Source organism: Mustelus asterias, chromosome 1, assembly GCF_964213995.1.
Source record: "Mustelus asterias chromosome 1, sMusAst1.hap1.1, whole genome shotgun sequence".
NCBI classification, from domain to species: domain Eukaryota; kingdom Metazoa; phylum Chordata; class Chondrichthyes; order Carcharhiniformes; family Triakidae; genus Mustelus; species Mustelus asterias.
Window position 1 is genome coordinate 120,846,341 of NC_135801.1, and position 14,965 is coordinate 120,861,305.

The 14,965-nt window shown below is 42.5% G+C and overlaps 1 protein-coding gene across 7 annotated transcripts in view; it reads left to right on the plus strand.

Moving 5' to 3' along the window:
• Positions 1 to 14,965, plus strand: part of LOC144496920 (calcium uptake protein 3, mitochondrial-like) — a 173,924-nt gene that overhangs the window by 106,144 nt on the left and 52,815 nt on the right. For 4 of the 7 annotated variants that reach the window (XM_078217542.1, XM_078217561.1, XM_078217554.1 and 1 more), the window contains 2 exons: positions 1,337 to 1,411; positions 1,785 to 1,826. In XM_078217542.1, coding sequence (XP_078073668.1) covers positions 1,337 to 1,411; positions 1,785 to 1,826 — 117 coding nt within the window. The remainder of the gene's footprint in view (positions 1 to 1,336; positions 1,412 to 1,784; positions 1,827 to 14,965) is intronic. The other 3 variants (XM_078217569.1, XM_078217547.1, XM_078217577.1) reach the window with 2 other exon arrangements.

The window sequence follows — 14,965 nt, forward strand, 5'->3', positions numbered from 1 at the left end:
TTTGTGCTGTAGTTTTTCTATGTTTCTATCTCTTCTCCCTTTCTTGAATAACGGAACCACATCCGCAATCCTCCGGAACCTCTCCCGTCTCCCACAGTAACCTGGGGTACATCCCATCCGGGCCCGGCGATTTATCTAACTTGATGCTTTCAAAAGCTCAACACATCCTCTTTCCTAATATCCATGTGCTCAATCTTCTCAGTCCACTGCAAGTCTGCACTGCAACTACCAAGATCCTTTTCCACTGTGAATACTGAAGTAAAGTATTCATTGAGTACCTCTGCTATTTCTACCGGTTCTATACAGACTTTTCCACCGTCACATTTGATAGGTCCTACTCCTTCACATCTTATCTTGCTCTTAACATACTTGTAGAATGCCTTGGGGTTTTCCTTTATCCTGTCTGCCAAGGCCTTCTCATGACCCCTTTTGGCTCTTCTAATTTCCCTCTTAAGTTCCTTCCTACTAGTCGTATACTCTTCTAGGTTTCTAACATTACCTAGCTCCCTGAACCTTTTGTCGGCTTTTCTTTTCTTCTTGACTAAATTCGCTACAGCTTTCGTGCACCATGGTTCCTGTAACCTACCATAACTCCCCTGTCTCATTGGAACGTTGCTGTGCAGAGCTCCAGGCAAATTTTCCTTGAAAATTTGCACAATTCTGAGGTAATGCACCTCATTCTTCTAAACTCTTTTGCCACTCAATGTGCATAGTGTGAACCGTCTCTTTCTACTAAAAACAAGATGAATTTGACTGAACCAAATTCATGAAAAGAGAATTTATACATGCTAGTCTTGGGACAAATGCAGTGTTCAACATATGTTCAATATTTTTGGATTTTTAAAAATGTTCTTCTCTTGATATAGGGATGGGTGCAGATGTATGGGTTATTTTCAGTTGATTAAATGTGCTTCATAAGTGCTTGCATCATAAAAGTGCCAACAGTTGGCAATCAGTTTAACAGGAAATCTTTTGATCTAAACTGGGACATCAGTAAACATTTAACCATAATTAATGCTATGGCAAAATTATATTCATATTATAAATGGGTATTAATATCATATTTTACCAAGAAATAATCCCATTATAACTATCGGCTATGTCAGCTGTCTCATAACAACCTTCAAAAAAAATTGCTTTGGAACTTGCCTTGTTGTAAGCCCATGTGATCACTGCAACATTACTTACTTCTATACTACGTTGATTCTCATGACAATGCCATAGAGTTAGGTTTGAAAGTAAGTTTCAGAATTGTATTTTTAACTTTCTGTGAACTTAGCTTAGCTTAGAAAGACAACTTTGAATACAATGTAATTCAACATTAATTTTATTGTAGCTTCAAGAAATTTTTAGAAAGAAAAATGAGAAACGAGGGAGAAGAGGTGATGATGAGGAGAAGTCTGCACAGGTGGTGAGCACATGTTATTTTCCTATTTTTGATCTGTGAGGAAGGTGGCTATTTAAAAAGGATATGAACACCAGCTTAACCTTAATAGTATCACTTTCACAATGTTAATTACTATAACTTCAAAAACCTTGCTGTTAAGTGATAATTTGAGTTTCAGATATAAATCATATTTAACAGATCAAGGTTCCAGAATAAAAGGGGAAAGTACTGATATTAGACCTAGGGGTCCAATTCTATTCTGCCTGCCTGGCGTAACCTGAGAATGTCCTTGTATGACTGATTGTATGTTCTAATTGCTTTGTCTTTTCTTTCCCTTTCCTTTTCTCAATTTCTGACTACAATCTGTAATTTGACACTGCACCATATGGCATGTAAGAATCTGCAACTTTTTGGTTATCAGTATGCTCCTCCTCACAGTGTATGTATTGTTCTTTAATTATATCTAGAATATTAAATTATACAGGATGCATTATAGTAGCATCAAAATTTAATATGTAACTTGATTAACAACATACCATACTCCAAATCTATCTTTTAGTTTCAAAGTATTTGATTCTACTTTACATAATTTTCACTATTCTACTTCTATAGATAATTTATGCATGGTACATTAAATTCTGTATTTAAAAGATTATTCTGAACTGAATTACAGGATTTTGAATTCTAATAACGTTTCCTATAATTCACTTAAAAAATGTCATAAGGCTTGTATACCTTTTAAGATTATGGTTGGATCTAATAACGATGTAACAATGGTTAATAGTAAACTTCCAGTAAATGCCTTTGTCCGTGTATATATGAAATGAAAGTAAATGTGTATTAGAAGATTGTTTTGATTATATGCTGGGGAGGGGAAAAATAGATCAAGTAAAGGTGGGGAAATCCCATTGCCTGAGGTAAGTAATCTGAATCAGATATTTCATTTGCATTTTCATCATATTGAGCAGGTGGAAAACATAAATTTACATAAATGGAAGTTCAACAAAGCAACAAAATAATCACTATTTTATATATTATATCTGTATATAATTTATGAAAGGTCGTAATTGATTTTCAAACATTTCATCGCTTCAGTTAACCATGTAACATTTCACATGCTCAAGTGAAATATGGATACCAGGGACCAATTACCCACTCAAGTCTAACTCTGCAATCAAACAAATCTCCCATTCAGACACCCTTTTCAGTGATGAGCCAACGATACTACAAACTTGTTTCACTAGTTACTCCTTTCCTGGACACTCTGACAATGGGTACCATCAGTGCAGAACTGTCATTGCCTCAATGAGTGTAAGGTAGCACTTGTTTCACTCAGCTTGTCACTTGGCCTTCTCCATTGTCTGGATCTCTTGTCATCTGTGCTCCACTCCAGTCCCAACTCTTGACATCTACATTCCTTCTCAGCCCCACCAAAAACTTCTCTGCTCCATTCTGGCCACAAGTCTACTTATTCTCTGTGTACTGTATGTGTTGCCGTAGGTTCTATACTTGCCCATAATCTGTACATTAAAAAGAGGAAGACCAGCAGTCAAGTGGAGTAGTCATGACAACCTTTAGGAGGAAGATCTGAGTTCCGGGGAGTCCCAGCAGCCTGTGTACAAAGTCCAGGCAACTTCATTCTTTTTTGTTCGTGGCATATTAGTGTTGCTGGCTAGGGGAGCACTTATTTCCCATCCTTTGTAGCCCTTGAGAAGGTGGTGGTGAGCCCCCTTCTTCGGAACATTACAGTCCATGTGGTGTAGGTATACCTACAGTGCTATTAGGAAAGGAATTTTCAGATTTTGCCCCTGCAATAGTGAAGGAATGGTGATACAGTTCCAAATCAGGATGATGTATGCCTTGCAAGGGATCTTACAGGTGGTGGTATTCTCTTGCATTGGCTGTCCTCATTCTTCTAGTTGGTAGAGTTGTGGATTTGGAAGGTGCTGTCGAAGGACCTTTGGTGAGCTGTTGCAGTTCATCTTGTAGGTGGTACACTCTGCTGCTACTGTGCTTTGGTGGTAAAGGAAAAGAATGATTATGGTGGTGGGTAGGGTGCTGGTCAAGCAGGCTGTTTTGTCCTGGATGGTTTTGAACTTCTTGAATGTTGTTGGAGCTGCACTCATCCAGGCAAGTCCTCCATCATACTCCTGACTTGTACATTGTTGATGGTAGACAGGCTTTGGGGAGTCAGAGGTGAGTTACTCACTGCAGTTCCTAGCCTTTGACCTGCTTTTGTAGCCACTGTATTTATATGGCTGGTCCATTTCAGTTTCTGATCAATGAGTGTCCTCAGGATTGTGGGGATTCAACGATGGTAATGCTATTGAATGTCAAGGAGAGATGACTAGATTCTCTCTTGTTGGAGATGGTTGTGTTCTGGCACTTGTGTGACATGAAAGTTACTTACCACTTGTCAGCAAAAACCTGGTCTGTCCAGGTCTTGCTGCATTTGGACACAGACTGTTTCATAATCTGAGGAGTTGCAAATGGTATTGAATGTTGTGCACTCATCAGTGAACATCCCCATTTCTGACCTTCTGATGGAGGAAAAGCTATTGTTCAAGTAATTGAAGATGGCTGGGTCAAGGACGCTACCCTAAAAACCCATGCAGTGATGCTCTAGGACTGAGATTATTGACTTCCAATAATCACAACCATATTCTTTATGCTAGGTATGATTCCAACTATTTGTGCTTGTATTATTTCTGACTTGCTCTGTTTACACTTCATGGGCTTGGATGTCTGAAAACCTGTTCTTGGAGTTGTTGCCTCATAATGAAAAATCTGAACTCATATTCCAGGAGCTACAGCTTAAGGTGTATATAAATTAATGGGAGCAATGATTTACAATTTGTAGCTCTTTTGTATAAAATGCTGCAAAGGCAAAATGCTTGGAGACTCTTTGCTTAGAGACCAGTGCCTACTTCTTTCTAGAGCCCCACTGTCTACACTCCATAATAGTTATAGTCAGAGTTCTCGTCACTCCCTTGAGGCCTAAGCCCTCTAGTTTTTTTTTCATGCTGTATTACAGTAGCTCCTAGAAAGGCCAATACCCATTAGTACCATTTCTGCAGATCCAGCGGTATGTGGATCACAGCCCAGGCTTCCTTGTAGGATAAGAACACATGAGATACATTTCTGCATCTAGCTTCTGAGAGACATACAGAGAAAAAGGTGTGCATGAGTAGAGTAAGATATTGTCGAAGGAGGGTGGCAGAAAATCTTAGAATGAAAGGCAGAGAACAACAGAGGGAAGGACAGAGACACAGGAGTGAGGGTAAAGGGAAGAAGAAACTTACAGAAAAAGAGAAAAACAGGAAAGGCTCAAAACCAAAACAGAGGAAGACCAACTAGAAAGGCTAAATTAGAACAGAGAAATGGAAAGAATTAATGAACCCAGCCGTGAGACAAGCAGACACAAATAAATACAGGAAAAGAGAATAAATGCAATGGAGATAAACAGTGATTTAGCAGTTCTTTTGATTTAAAAGTTAGATTGTTCATAATCATTAGTTCTCATCCTTAATGGCTGAGACTTTGTGGTAATAATGATAGTGAAAGAACATTGAATACAGGAGTTGGGATGTCTTGTTGAAGTTGTACAAGACATTGGTAAGGCCACACTTGGAATACTGTGTACAGTTCTGGTCACCCTATTATAGAAAGGATATTATTAAACTAGAAAGAGTGCAGAATAGATTTACTAGGATGCTACCGGGATTTGATGGCTTGAGTTATAAGGAGAGGCTGGATAGACTGGGACTTTTTTCTCTGGAGGGCAGAAGGCTAAGGGGTGATCTTATCGAGGTCTATAAAATAATGAGGGGCATAGATCAGCTAGATAGTCAATATCTTTTCCCAAATGTAGGGGAATCTAAAACTAGAGGGCATAAGTTTAAGGTGAGAGGGGAGAGATACAAAAGTGTCCAGAGGGACAATTTTTTCACACAGAGGGTGGTGAGTGTCTGGAACAAGCTGTCAGAGGTAGTAGTAGATAGAGGTGGGTACAATTTGTCCTTTAAAAAGCATTTAGACAGTTACATGGGTAAGATGGGTATAGAGGGATGTGAGCCAAATGCGGCCAATTATGATTTGCTTAGGGGTTTAAAAAAAAAGGGCAGCATGGACAAGTTGGGTCAAAGGGCCTGTTTCCATGCTGTAAACCTCTATGACTCTGTGACTCTATAACAAAGAACAAAGAAAATTACAGGACAGGAACAGGCCCTTTGGCCCTCCAAGCTTGCATCGACCATGCTACCCGACTTAACTAAAACCCCCTACCCTTCCGGAGACTATATCCCTCTATTCCTATCCTGTTCATGTATTTGTCAAGACGCCCTTAAAAGTCACTATAGTATCTGCTTCCACTGCCTCCCCTGGCAATGAGTTCCAGGCACCCACCGCCCTCTGTGTAAAAAACATCTGCCTCGTATATCTCCTTTAAACCTTCCCCTGAAATTGCTCACCATTACTATACCTCTGGATCTGATGACAACTTCTAGTGTCCGCTGCCACTGATTCTACTTTTCAGAGGTGTGCTGTTAAGGTCACCCAGACTGCAATTAACTAACACCTTGTTTAATGATGTATAACTGGGTTTTTTAATAGCTGACTAAGTTCAAAATTACTGCTTTAAAAAATTCACTGACCCTAAATGAGGAATTTTATATTTCTGGAGTTTTACATTTCTCCATTACGATAAATTCCACATTAAATTTTTTTTTAAATTTATTATATTTTAGCTTTTGCCTATGTTCCAATCATTTATTTTGCTATTTGTAAAATTTAAGATTAAAAGTGAAGAGATTCATTGATTTTTACTCTCTGGTTTGTTGTCTGTGAAATGGTTCAGTGTGATTGGCTGCTGATCCTGCTTGATTGCATCACTGTTGCTGGACCCCTGGACCCCCTTTTGACTTTACTTCAGAAATAAGCTGACATTGGGAAACTGGAAATCCACACCACAAAAGCACTAGATCTTAAATAAAATCAGAAAATGCTGGAAAAACTCAGCAGGTCTGACAACATCTGTTGAGAGAGCAACAGAATTAACATTTCAGATCAATGACCTTTCATCAGTTTTGATGATGGGGGGAATTCTCCGGGCTCGCTAGTACCTGATGAGAATCGGGATGGTCTGGAGAATCAGACATCAGATAAAAAACAGGTTTGGTGTCGCAATGCTCCTGGCCCACCCCACTGGTCCCGATCGTGTTCCCACCCATAACGGATGGAAACCCCATTATTATGCAAGCCCACTAATTGTAATACAGTACTTCAGGTGCAGAACCAGGTACCATTTAAATGAATTGAGTGTTTCAGCCTCAACCAACTTGGGCAGTAATTTTCAGATGTCCACCATCTTCTGAGTGAAAAAGCTTTTCCGAATGTCCTCTTTAATCCTTCTACCAGCCACCTTAAATCTATGTACACAGTAATTGACCCCTCAGCTAGGGGAAGGAAACAGATCTTTCCTGTCTGTCCTGTCTAGGCCCCTCATAAATTTATGCACTTCAATTAGATCACCCCTTAAGCTCCTCTGTTCTAAGGAAAACAACCCTAGCCTATCCAATCTCTCCTCATAGCTGCAGTTTTCAAGCTTTGGCAAAGTTCTTTTAATCTCAATCCGAATGTCATAGGGCGGATGTTAGATTCTCTCTTGTTGGAGATGGTCATTGCCTGGCACTTGCATGGCACAAATGTTACTTGCCACTTGTCAACCCAAGCCTGAATATTGTCCAGGTCTTGTTGCACTTAGACATGGACTGCTTCAGTATCTAAGGAGTCGTGAATGGTGCTGAACATTGTGCAATCATAGAACATAGAAAAGCTACAGCACAAACAGGCCCTTCGGCCCACAAGTTGCGCCGAACATGTCCCTACCTACTAGGCTTACCTATAACCCTCTATCTTACTAACTTCCATGAACTTATCCAAAAGTCTCTTAAAAGACCCTATCGAATCCGCCTCCACCACCACTATTGCCAGCCGATTCCACGCACCCACCACCCACTGAGTGAAAAACTTACCCCCAACATCTCCTCTGTACCTACTCCCCAGCACCCTAAACCTGTGACCTCTTGTGGCAACCATTTCAACCCTGGGTAAAAGCCTCTGAGAATCCACTCTATCAATACCTCTCAACATCTTATACACCTCTATCAGGTCACCTCTCATCCTTCGCTTTTCCAAGGAGAAAAGACCTATCTCTCTCAACCTGTCCTCATAAGGCATGCCACCTAATCCAGGCAACATTCTTGTAAATCTCCTCTGCACCCTTTCTATGGCTTCCACATCCTTTCTGTAATGAGGCGACCAGAACTGGGCACAGTACTCCAGGTGGGGTCTGACCAGGGTTCTATACAGCTGCAGCATTATCTCCCGATTTCTAAACTCAATTCCTCTATTGATGAAGGCCAGTATTCCATACGCTTTCTTAACCACAGCCTCTACCTGCGACGCTGCTTTGAGCGTCCTATGAACCCGGACCCCAAGATCCTTCTGATCTTCCACACTGCCAAGCGTCTTACCCTTAATATTATATTCTTTCATCCTATTCGACCTGCCAGAATGAACCACCGCACACTTACCTGGGTTGAAGTCCATCTGCCACTTCTCCACCCAGTCTTGCATCTTATCTATGTCTCGTTGCAACTGCTGACATCCCTCTACACTATCCACAACGCCACCAACCTTTGTGTCATCAGCAAACTTGCCAACCCATCCTTCCACTTCCTCATCCAGGTCATTTATAAAAATCACAAAGAGCAAGGGTCCCAGAACAGATCCCTGGGGCACTCCACTGGTGACCGACCTCCATGCTGAAAAAGACCCATCTACAACCACTCTTTGCCTTCTGTGGGCAAGCCAGTTCTGAATCCACAAGGCAATGTCCCCTTGTATCCCATGCCCCTTCACTTTCTCAATAAGCCTTGCATGGGGCACCTTATCAAACGCCTTGCTGAAATCCATATAAACTACATCTACCGCTCTTCCCTCGTCTATGTGTCTAGTTACATCTTCAAAAAATTCAATTAGGCTCGTAAGGCATGATCTGCCTTGGACAAATCATCAGTGAACATTCCCACTTCTGACCTTATAATAGAAGGAAGGTCTTTGATGAAGCAGCTGAAGATTGTTGGCCCTAGAACACTACCCTGAGGAACTCCTGCAGTGATGTCCAGGAACTGAAATGAATGACCTTCAACCACCACAACCACCTTCCTTTGTACTAGTTGTGACTCCAACCAAAAGAGGGTTTCCCCCTGATTCCCTTTGACTCCAATTTTGCTAGGGCTCCTTGATGCCATACTCTGTCAAATGCTTTCTTGATGTTAAGGGCAGTCACTCTCACCTCACCTCAGAAAGACTTGACATGTATGCCACTGTTCATGTAAGAGTTTTGAAGCAAATGCTCATCTTAAATGTTCCTTTCATTTTCACGTGTTTGTTTCATTTCTGTAGTCCAGTCTGGTTTTTTTGTGTTCCACAATAACATATGATGGCACCATACAAAATTGTCCAGTTAATTTTGAATCTATAAAAATGACCCTAGATTATTTTGTGATGGGAAAAGAATAAGAACATAAGAAATAGGAGCAGATCATATGATCCTTCAAACAACTGCATTTTCCTGTCTGCCTTGACCTCCTTATCCATCAAAAACCTGTCTAACTCCTTAAAGAATCAAGGCGGGATGCTCAAGCACCCATAGGGAGCATGAGTATCAGCCAGACACATCAAGGACCTCCATTCAGGACACTGTAATGGTGTCATGCCGCTCCTCTGCCTCTGATTCCGTTCACTCCAGCTGCTCAGACTGAGGACAGTGCATCTGCCCCTGACCATGAGACCCGTATCAGGCCAGGGCCCTCCAGTGGGCCACCAGAGGACATCTGCCAAGTCCATCCCAGACATCAGGACTTGCAGTCATCACCATGCCTCAACCTGTGCCGTGGATGGTGGGTTGCACCCAGGTGTAGTGGTAGGGTTGGGAAAATTAAGAAAGTTGAATTCACTTTTCGGTCACAGGTGTGCTATTGCTGTAAAAAGTTGCACTTTTGTAAATATATTTGTTGTTTGTGAATTGCTTGGTCAAGTGAAGACATTGTACATTTGAATCCTCTTATTCCGAGGTTTAGCCACTCTTCTACACACATTGGTAGTCACCCTCTGAGATCCACATTAATCTGATGTCCGCCTCATTGATAGTTTCCACACCATTGTATGATGTCAGGAGATGTGTTAAAATCTTATTTGAAAGTGTGTGATTTACCTGCTTGTAAGCCTTCTCCTCACAGAAGACCATTGTGACCATCTTGGGAAATGGCACAGTGGTGGTATAGGGAATGTCACCATCTTGGAAAATCAAGCAGTCTTGAGTGATTAGCGATAGCTGTGTCCCCTCAGTGGTAGTGCCAAATGTCAAGACTTGAACAGGAGGAGGAGATCCCTAACCATGTCCTCATCTCCCTGGTTGTAGTTTCTTATTTATGTGGCAATGACTGCCTCAAGTAAGTTTTTGCATCACTATGGACTCTCACTTCTCAGAGTCAGCGCATACAGAGGGCACTACTGGCCTTCATGAAAATCATGGCCGATGCATCAAGAGGCTAGAAGGGACAAGTGCGAATGCTGGACTAGTTCTTGATGCAACTTCGGCTTTAGGTCACTGTTTGTGTGGAGTTTGCACATTCTCCCCGTGTCTGCGTGGGTTTCCTCCAGATGCTCCTGTTTCCTCCCACAGTCCAAAGATGTGCGGATTAGGTTGATCGGCCATGCTAAATTGACCCTAGTGTCAGGGGGTTAGCAGGGTAAATATGTGGGGTTATGGGAAGACGGCCTGGGTGGGATTGTGGTTGGTGCAGATTTGATGGGCCGAATGGCTTCCTTCTGCATTATAGGGATTCTATGATAACTGGTTGGGTATCCCTTGAGATGGAATGGTACTGAGACCCAGGAAAATTGTGGCCATTTTCCCTCACTTTCGCTTTATTCCTCTTGGAATTTGTCAACGATTAAAGTGTCATGGGCACATCTCCCACTTCTTGGTGTTCCTCTATGGTGTTGTCAACTTCAAACTGATCCTCATCACCCTCATGAGGTTCCTGGGCCTGCAGAGCTCTTATCCTTCTCCACTTCACCTTCTGGCAAGGGATTATCTCTTTGTAATGCCAGCTTGTGAAGGGCACAATACACATGATTTGGGAACCCCTATCGGTAGTGTACTATTGTGCACCACCTCAACAATCCAAAGATCTGAAGCGCACCTTCAGAATCCGAATGGTCTGCTCGATTAGGATTAGCTCCGAGTAGTGTGTACCTCACCTTGGAATGATTCTGAGAGCAAAGTACCAATGCCAGCATTTTAGTGGGTACCCTTTATCCCCAAGCAGCCATCCCTGCAGATGTTCAGATCCTTTGAAAACCTTAGGCACGCAAGATTTGTGTGTCATGGCAACTCCCAGCATTCCTAGCACAAAAGTGTACAATGTGCTTCCAATGATTACTCACCAGTTGAACATTCATGGAATGAAAGCCTTTATAGTTTATAAATGTCAGGGGCTGCTGCTATAGATTCTTAAAGTCACATGAGTACAGTTAATTGCACTCTGTGCACTTGGGGAGCCTGCAGTAGCTGTAAAGCCAGTGAATCTCGCACCCTGGTTATCTTCATCCAGATTAAATCTCACACACTGATGCGCCTTGCTGTAAAGGGAATCTAAACCTTGCACATCTATGTGTTGCAGATTGTGAGATACTACACAGGTCTCTGCGGATTCTCCTGGAATAACCCACAGGCACAGTAATTGAGCGCTGTGGTCACCTTTAAAGGCACTGACAAGGGGATAGCATCCAACTCGCGACATTAGGTTTTCATGAAGAATGTGGCAGATGTGATCTACCAGATCTCGGGACAAGCGCAGATATGGGGCATTGTCTCTCACTCACTTGTAAATTGGAGTCTTCTTTGGTGTACCCTAGGTCTGACATGTTGCCACCGTTGTCTGGGTTCTCTTCTCCGAACTCTTTGTTTTTGCTCTGACTCCCCTTGACCCTGGACCTCGGGACGGGTCTTCTCCTGGAACTGTTCTTGACATCACCCCTCCCTCCTTCGCCTCCTCCATTGCATTAGGATCCTCTAAAAGGCAGCATTGAGTCTTGATATGTTTTTACTATTACCTTCTCTTTGAAATGAAACATTGAAGACATTAATGATTAGCGAGGTCAAGATAATGAAGCTCACAAACTGTTCCTGATCACAACTGTCATTTCTGCCCTACTTGCATTGTCGTTGATGCAACCTTGTCTCTGAAGTGCTAGCACACACATTGAGGTGACCACGTTGCCATCCCAGATACGTAACATCTGAATCCCCTCAGTTGTATGAGAAGGTTTCCATGACATCTGCTACATAGCCTAGCTCAGTGTTCCAGTTTCCAATGCAGCATACTAATTAACAATTGTTGTGATTAATGACTGAATGCCCTTTGCCCACTGTGAATGCCAATTCTGGAGAGTATGTGATTGACCTTCATTCTCTGTTAGTGAAATGCCAAAGATACTGCATTGTGCCTCCTTAACAATTGCCTGCATTCCCAAAATTTACATTGCTATGTGTTAATGTTGTGATGCAATGAATATGTTAAGACATTGAATTCTAAGTATCTCTGTTACAGCACTGATAAAGGCATTGGCTTCCAATGGCTTTCTGTGCAAGGAGGTCTTCCTCTCTCTATAGTCAGTCTCCAGTTTACTCTCACAGCAACAAGATAGAGGGCGCCTCCAGAAAGGGCTCCCACACAGCCTCAGCCCCCTCCCGTTCAGAATCGCTTCTACATTCAATTTATAACTGCGCCATAACTCCAGTAGAACAGATGGTTTTTCTACATTACTATTGCAAAATAAACTTTGCTCCCTCCCTCACTGCCCCAGGAATGCTTCACATATTCCATCACCCTCCCCCTTTATTGTGTTCCCCAAATACAGGCTGCAGATACCTCCCGTAACAATCACTATTCCATCTGCCTCCCATTACAGGGACAGGCAAGTACATGGACAGCGACTATGAGATAGCCTTACACACCAAGTTGTACATCATAACAATTGAGCACCCAGCACTTGCCCCTCCCTGGAGCATGAGTACACCATGTTCCCAATGAAGACTCCTGCAACATGCCTGTCTCTTTTAACTATTAAGTCCACAGAGCCCCAGGAGTGCTGACTCCTTTCCACATTGCTCCAAGAGTGTCTCTACATTCTAACTCCTTTCCACAAAGCCCTTTACTTTTTGACTCCTTTTCACAAAGCCTCAGGAGTGTCTCTACTCTGACTCTTGACTGCAGGCTCCAGGCCAAGGACCTTAACTTTCACTGAGTTCCCCCTTGCCTTCATGACTGAAGACTACACTGTCTCCTTTCCCAACTCCCTGCCCCCAGCCCCAATCTGTGTGACCTATCCCTCTTGTGCCACACTAATAGTGCCTTCCCCTTCCTATTCCAGAGTCTGGGTGCATGCCCTCCCATTCAGACATGTAGTATCCCTTTCACCTTTGTCAGTGTTTCAGCTCTACTTGTTGGGCTCCAGCTTCCCACCCCCAACCTACCTTCTGCCTCCCATTGTTCCCTCTCCTCCTCCACCTCCTCGCACAGCCTTCCTGCACTTCTCCTTTCCATTGTGCTCCCAACCCATTGCAAAACCTTCCTTCTCATTGTCCATTGTGTGTTTCCCCCCAAACCCTTACAAAGCCATTCTTTCCTATTGCGCACTTGTGATCCCCAACCCGACAGCCCCAGCAGTGTGGCATTCCACTAGCATCGCAATGAGACTGTTGCAGCTCTGTGGAAAGTATGCTAATTTTTTTGACTCCCGCTAGATTCTCTCCGCTCCTGCCCACCATAAAATCTGCCATGGTTGTGATGGGAGAATTCTACCCTTTAAGTTCTCTTGACATCTTACTTTCCTACCTATCCTGTGTCAACAGCAAATTTGGCTGCCATACATTCGGTCCCTTGATCCAAGTCATGGATTGTAAATAGTTGAGGTCCTAATACTGATCCCTGTGGCTAGTAATAGCGGCATTCCATGCAGAAGCTCATTCTTGTCCTTTGACAGGCTTCAGAGGAGCAGAATTTACATTCAGAAAATAACATTCAAAACATGCCTCCTTCACTCTGATTCAGTTTGTTTGAGCTACACAACATTATTTGAAATATTAAATTCCATCTGACCTGGAAGGAATGTTTGGAGCCTTGGACAGTGAAGAGAGAGAAGGTAAAATGGCAGATGTTGCATCTCCTGTACTTGCATAGAAAGGTAATGGAGGATTGGATCACGGAGTAACCAGCCATTTCAGAATGCTGAAAGGAGAGGGGGAGACGTGTTTGATAGCGACATCATGCTAGGGCTGACAGAAATGGTGGCGAATGTTCTGTTGAATATGGAGGCTGGCAGGATGGAATGTGAGGGCAAAGGCACCCTACTATGGTCAAGTAGGGAAAGGAATGAGCTAGATCAGAAAGTAGAAAATGGATTGAACACAATCAAGGTCTATGTCAACTACTAAAATAAAAGCAATACACTGTGAATGCTGTAAATCTGCTATAAAACAGGGAGTGCAGGAAAAGCTCAGTCTGGTAACCTCTGTGGAGAGAGAACAGAATTAATATTTCAAGACCAATATGAATTTTGGTTTTCTCAACCACAGTGGAGGAGACGATCGATGAAACTGATAGATATCTCAGAAGCTCAGTTATGGAAGACCGCATCATTAGAACAGGTGTTACGGAATAATTGGGAGAAAGAAATTGTGTCCTTACAGGTCTGGGATGTGTAAGCCAGGGAGGAAGTAGTGGATGCCCTGAGGATCATCTTTCAATCCTCACTCGATACGATGAGGTACCAGAGGATTGGAGTTCTGCGAATGTTGCACCATTGTTTAAAAAGGGTGCAAGTGATGGGCCAAATAATTATAGGCTGGTCAGTCTGGCTTTGGAGGTAGATAAATTATTAGTCAATTCTGAGCAAGGTGTCACTTAGGCACAGATTAATTGCAATAGTCAGCATGGCTTTGTGAAAGAAAAGTCATGTCTTACTAACTTAAATTTTTTTTTGTAGTAATAAGGAGGATTGATGAGGGTAGTGCAGTGGATCTGGTCTACATGTATATTAGTAAGGCATTTGACAAGGTCCCAGATGGCAAACTGGTCAGAAAAGTAAAGGTCTGTGGGATACAGGGAATGTGGTGGGTTGGATCCATAATTAGCTCAGGAATGGGAAACAGAGAGTAATGAGCAACAGATTCTTTACAGATAGAAACTGGTTACCAGTGCAGTTCCACAAGGCTCAGTATTGTGCCTCCTGCTGTTTGTGGCACATAATTAATGATTTGGACTTAAATATGGGAGGAAATTTGCAGATGACACAAAGGTCGGCCATGTAGTTCATGATGAAGAGGCTAGCTATGGACTCCAGAATGACATTAATGGTTTGGCTAAGTGAGTGGTAAACTGGCAAATGGAATCAATCTGAAGAAGTGTGAGGTTATACATTTTGGAGCTCAAACAGAGTAAGGGA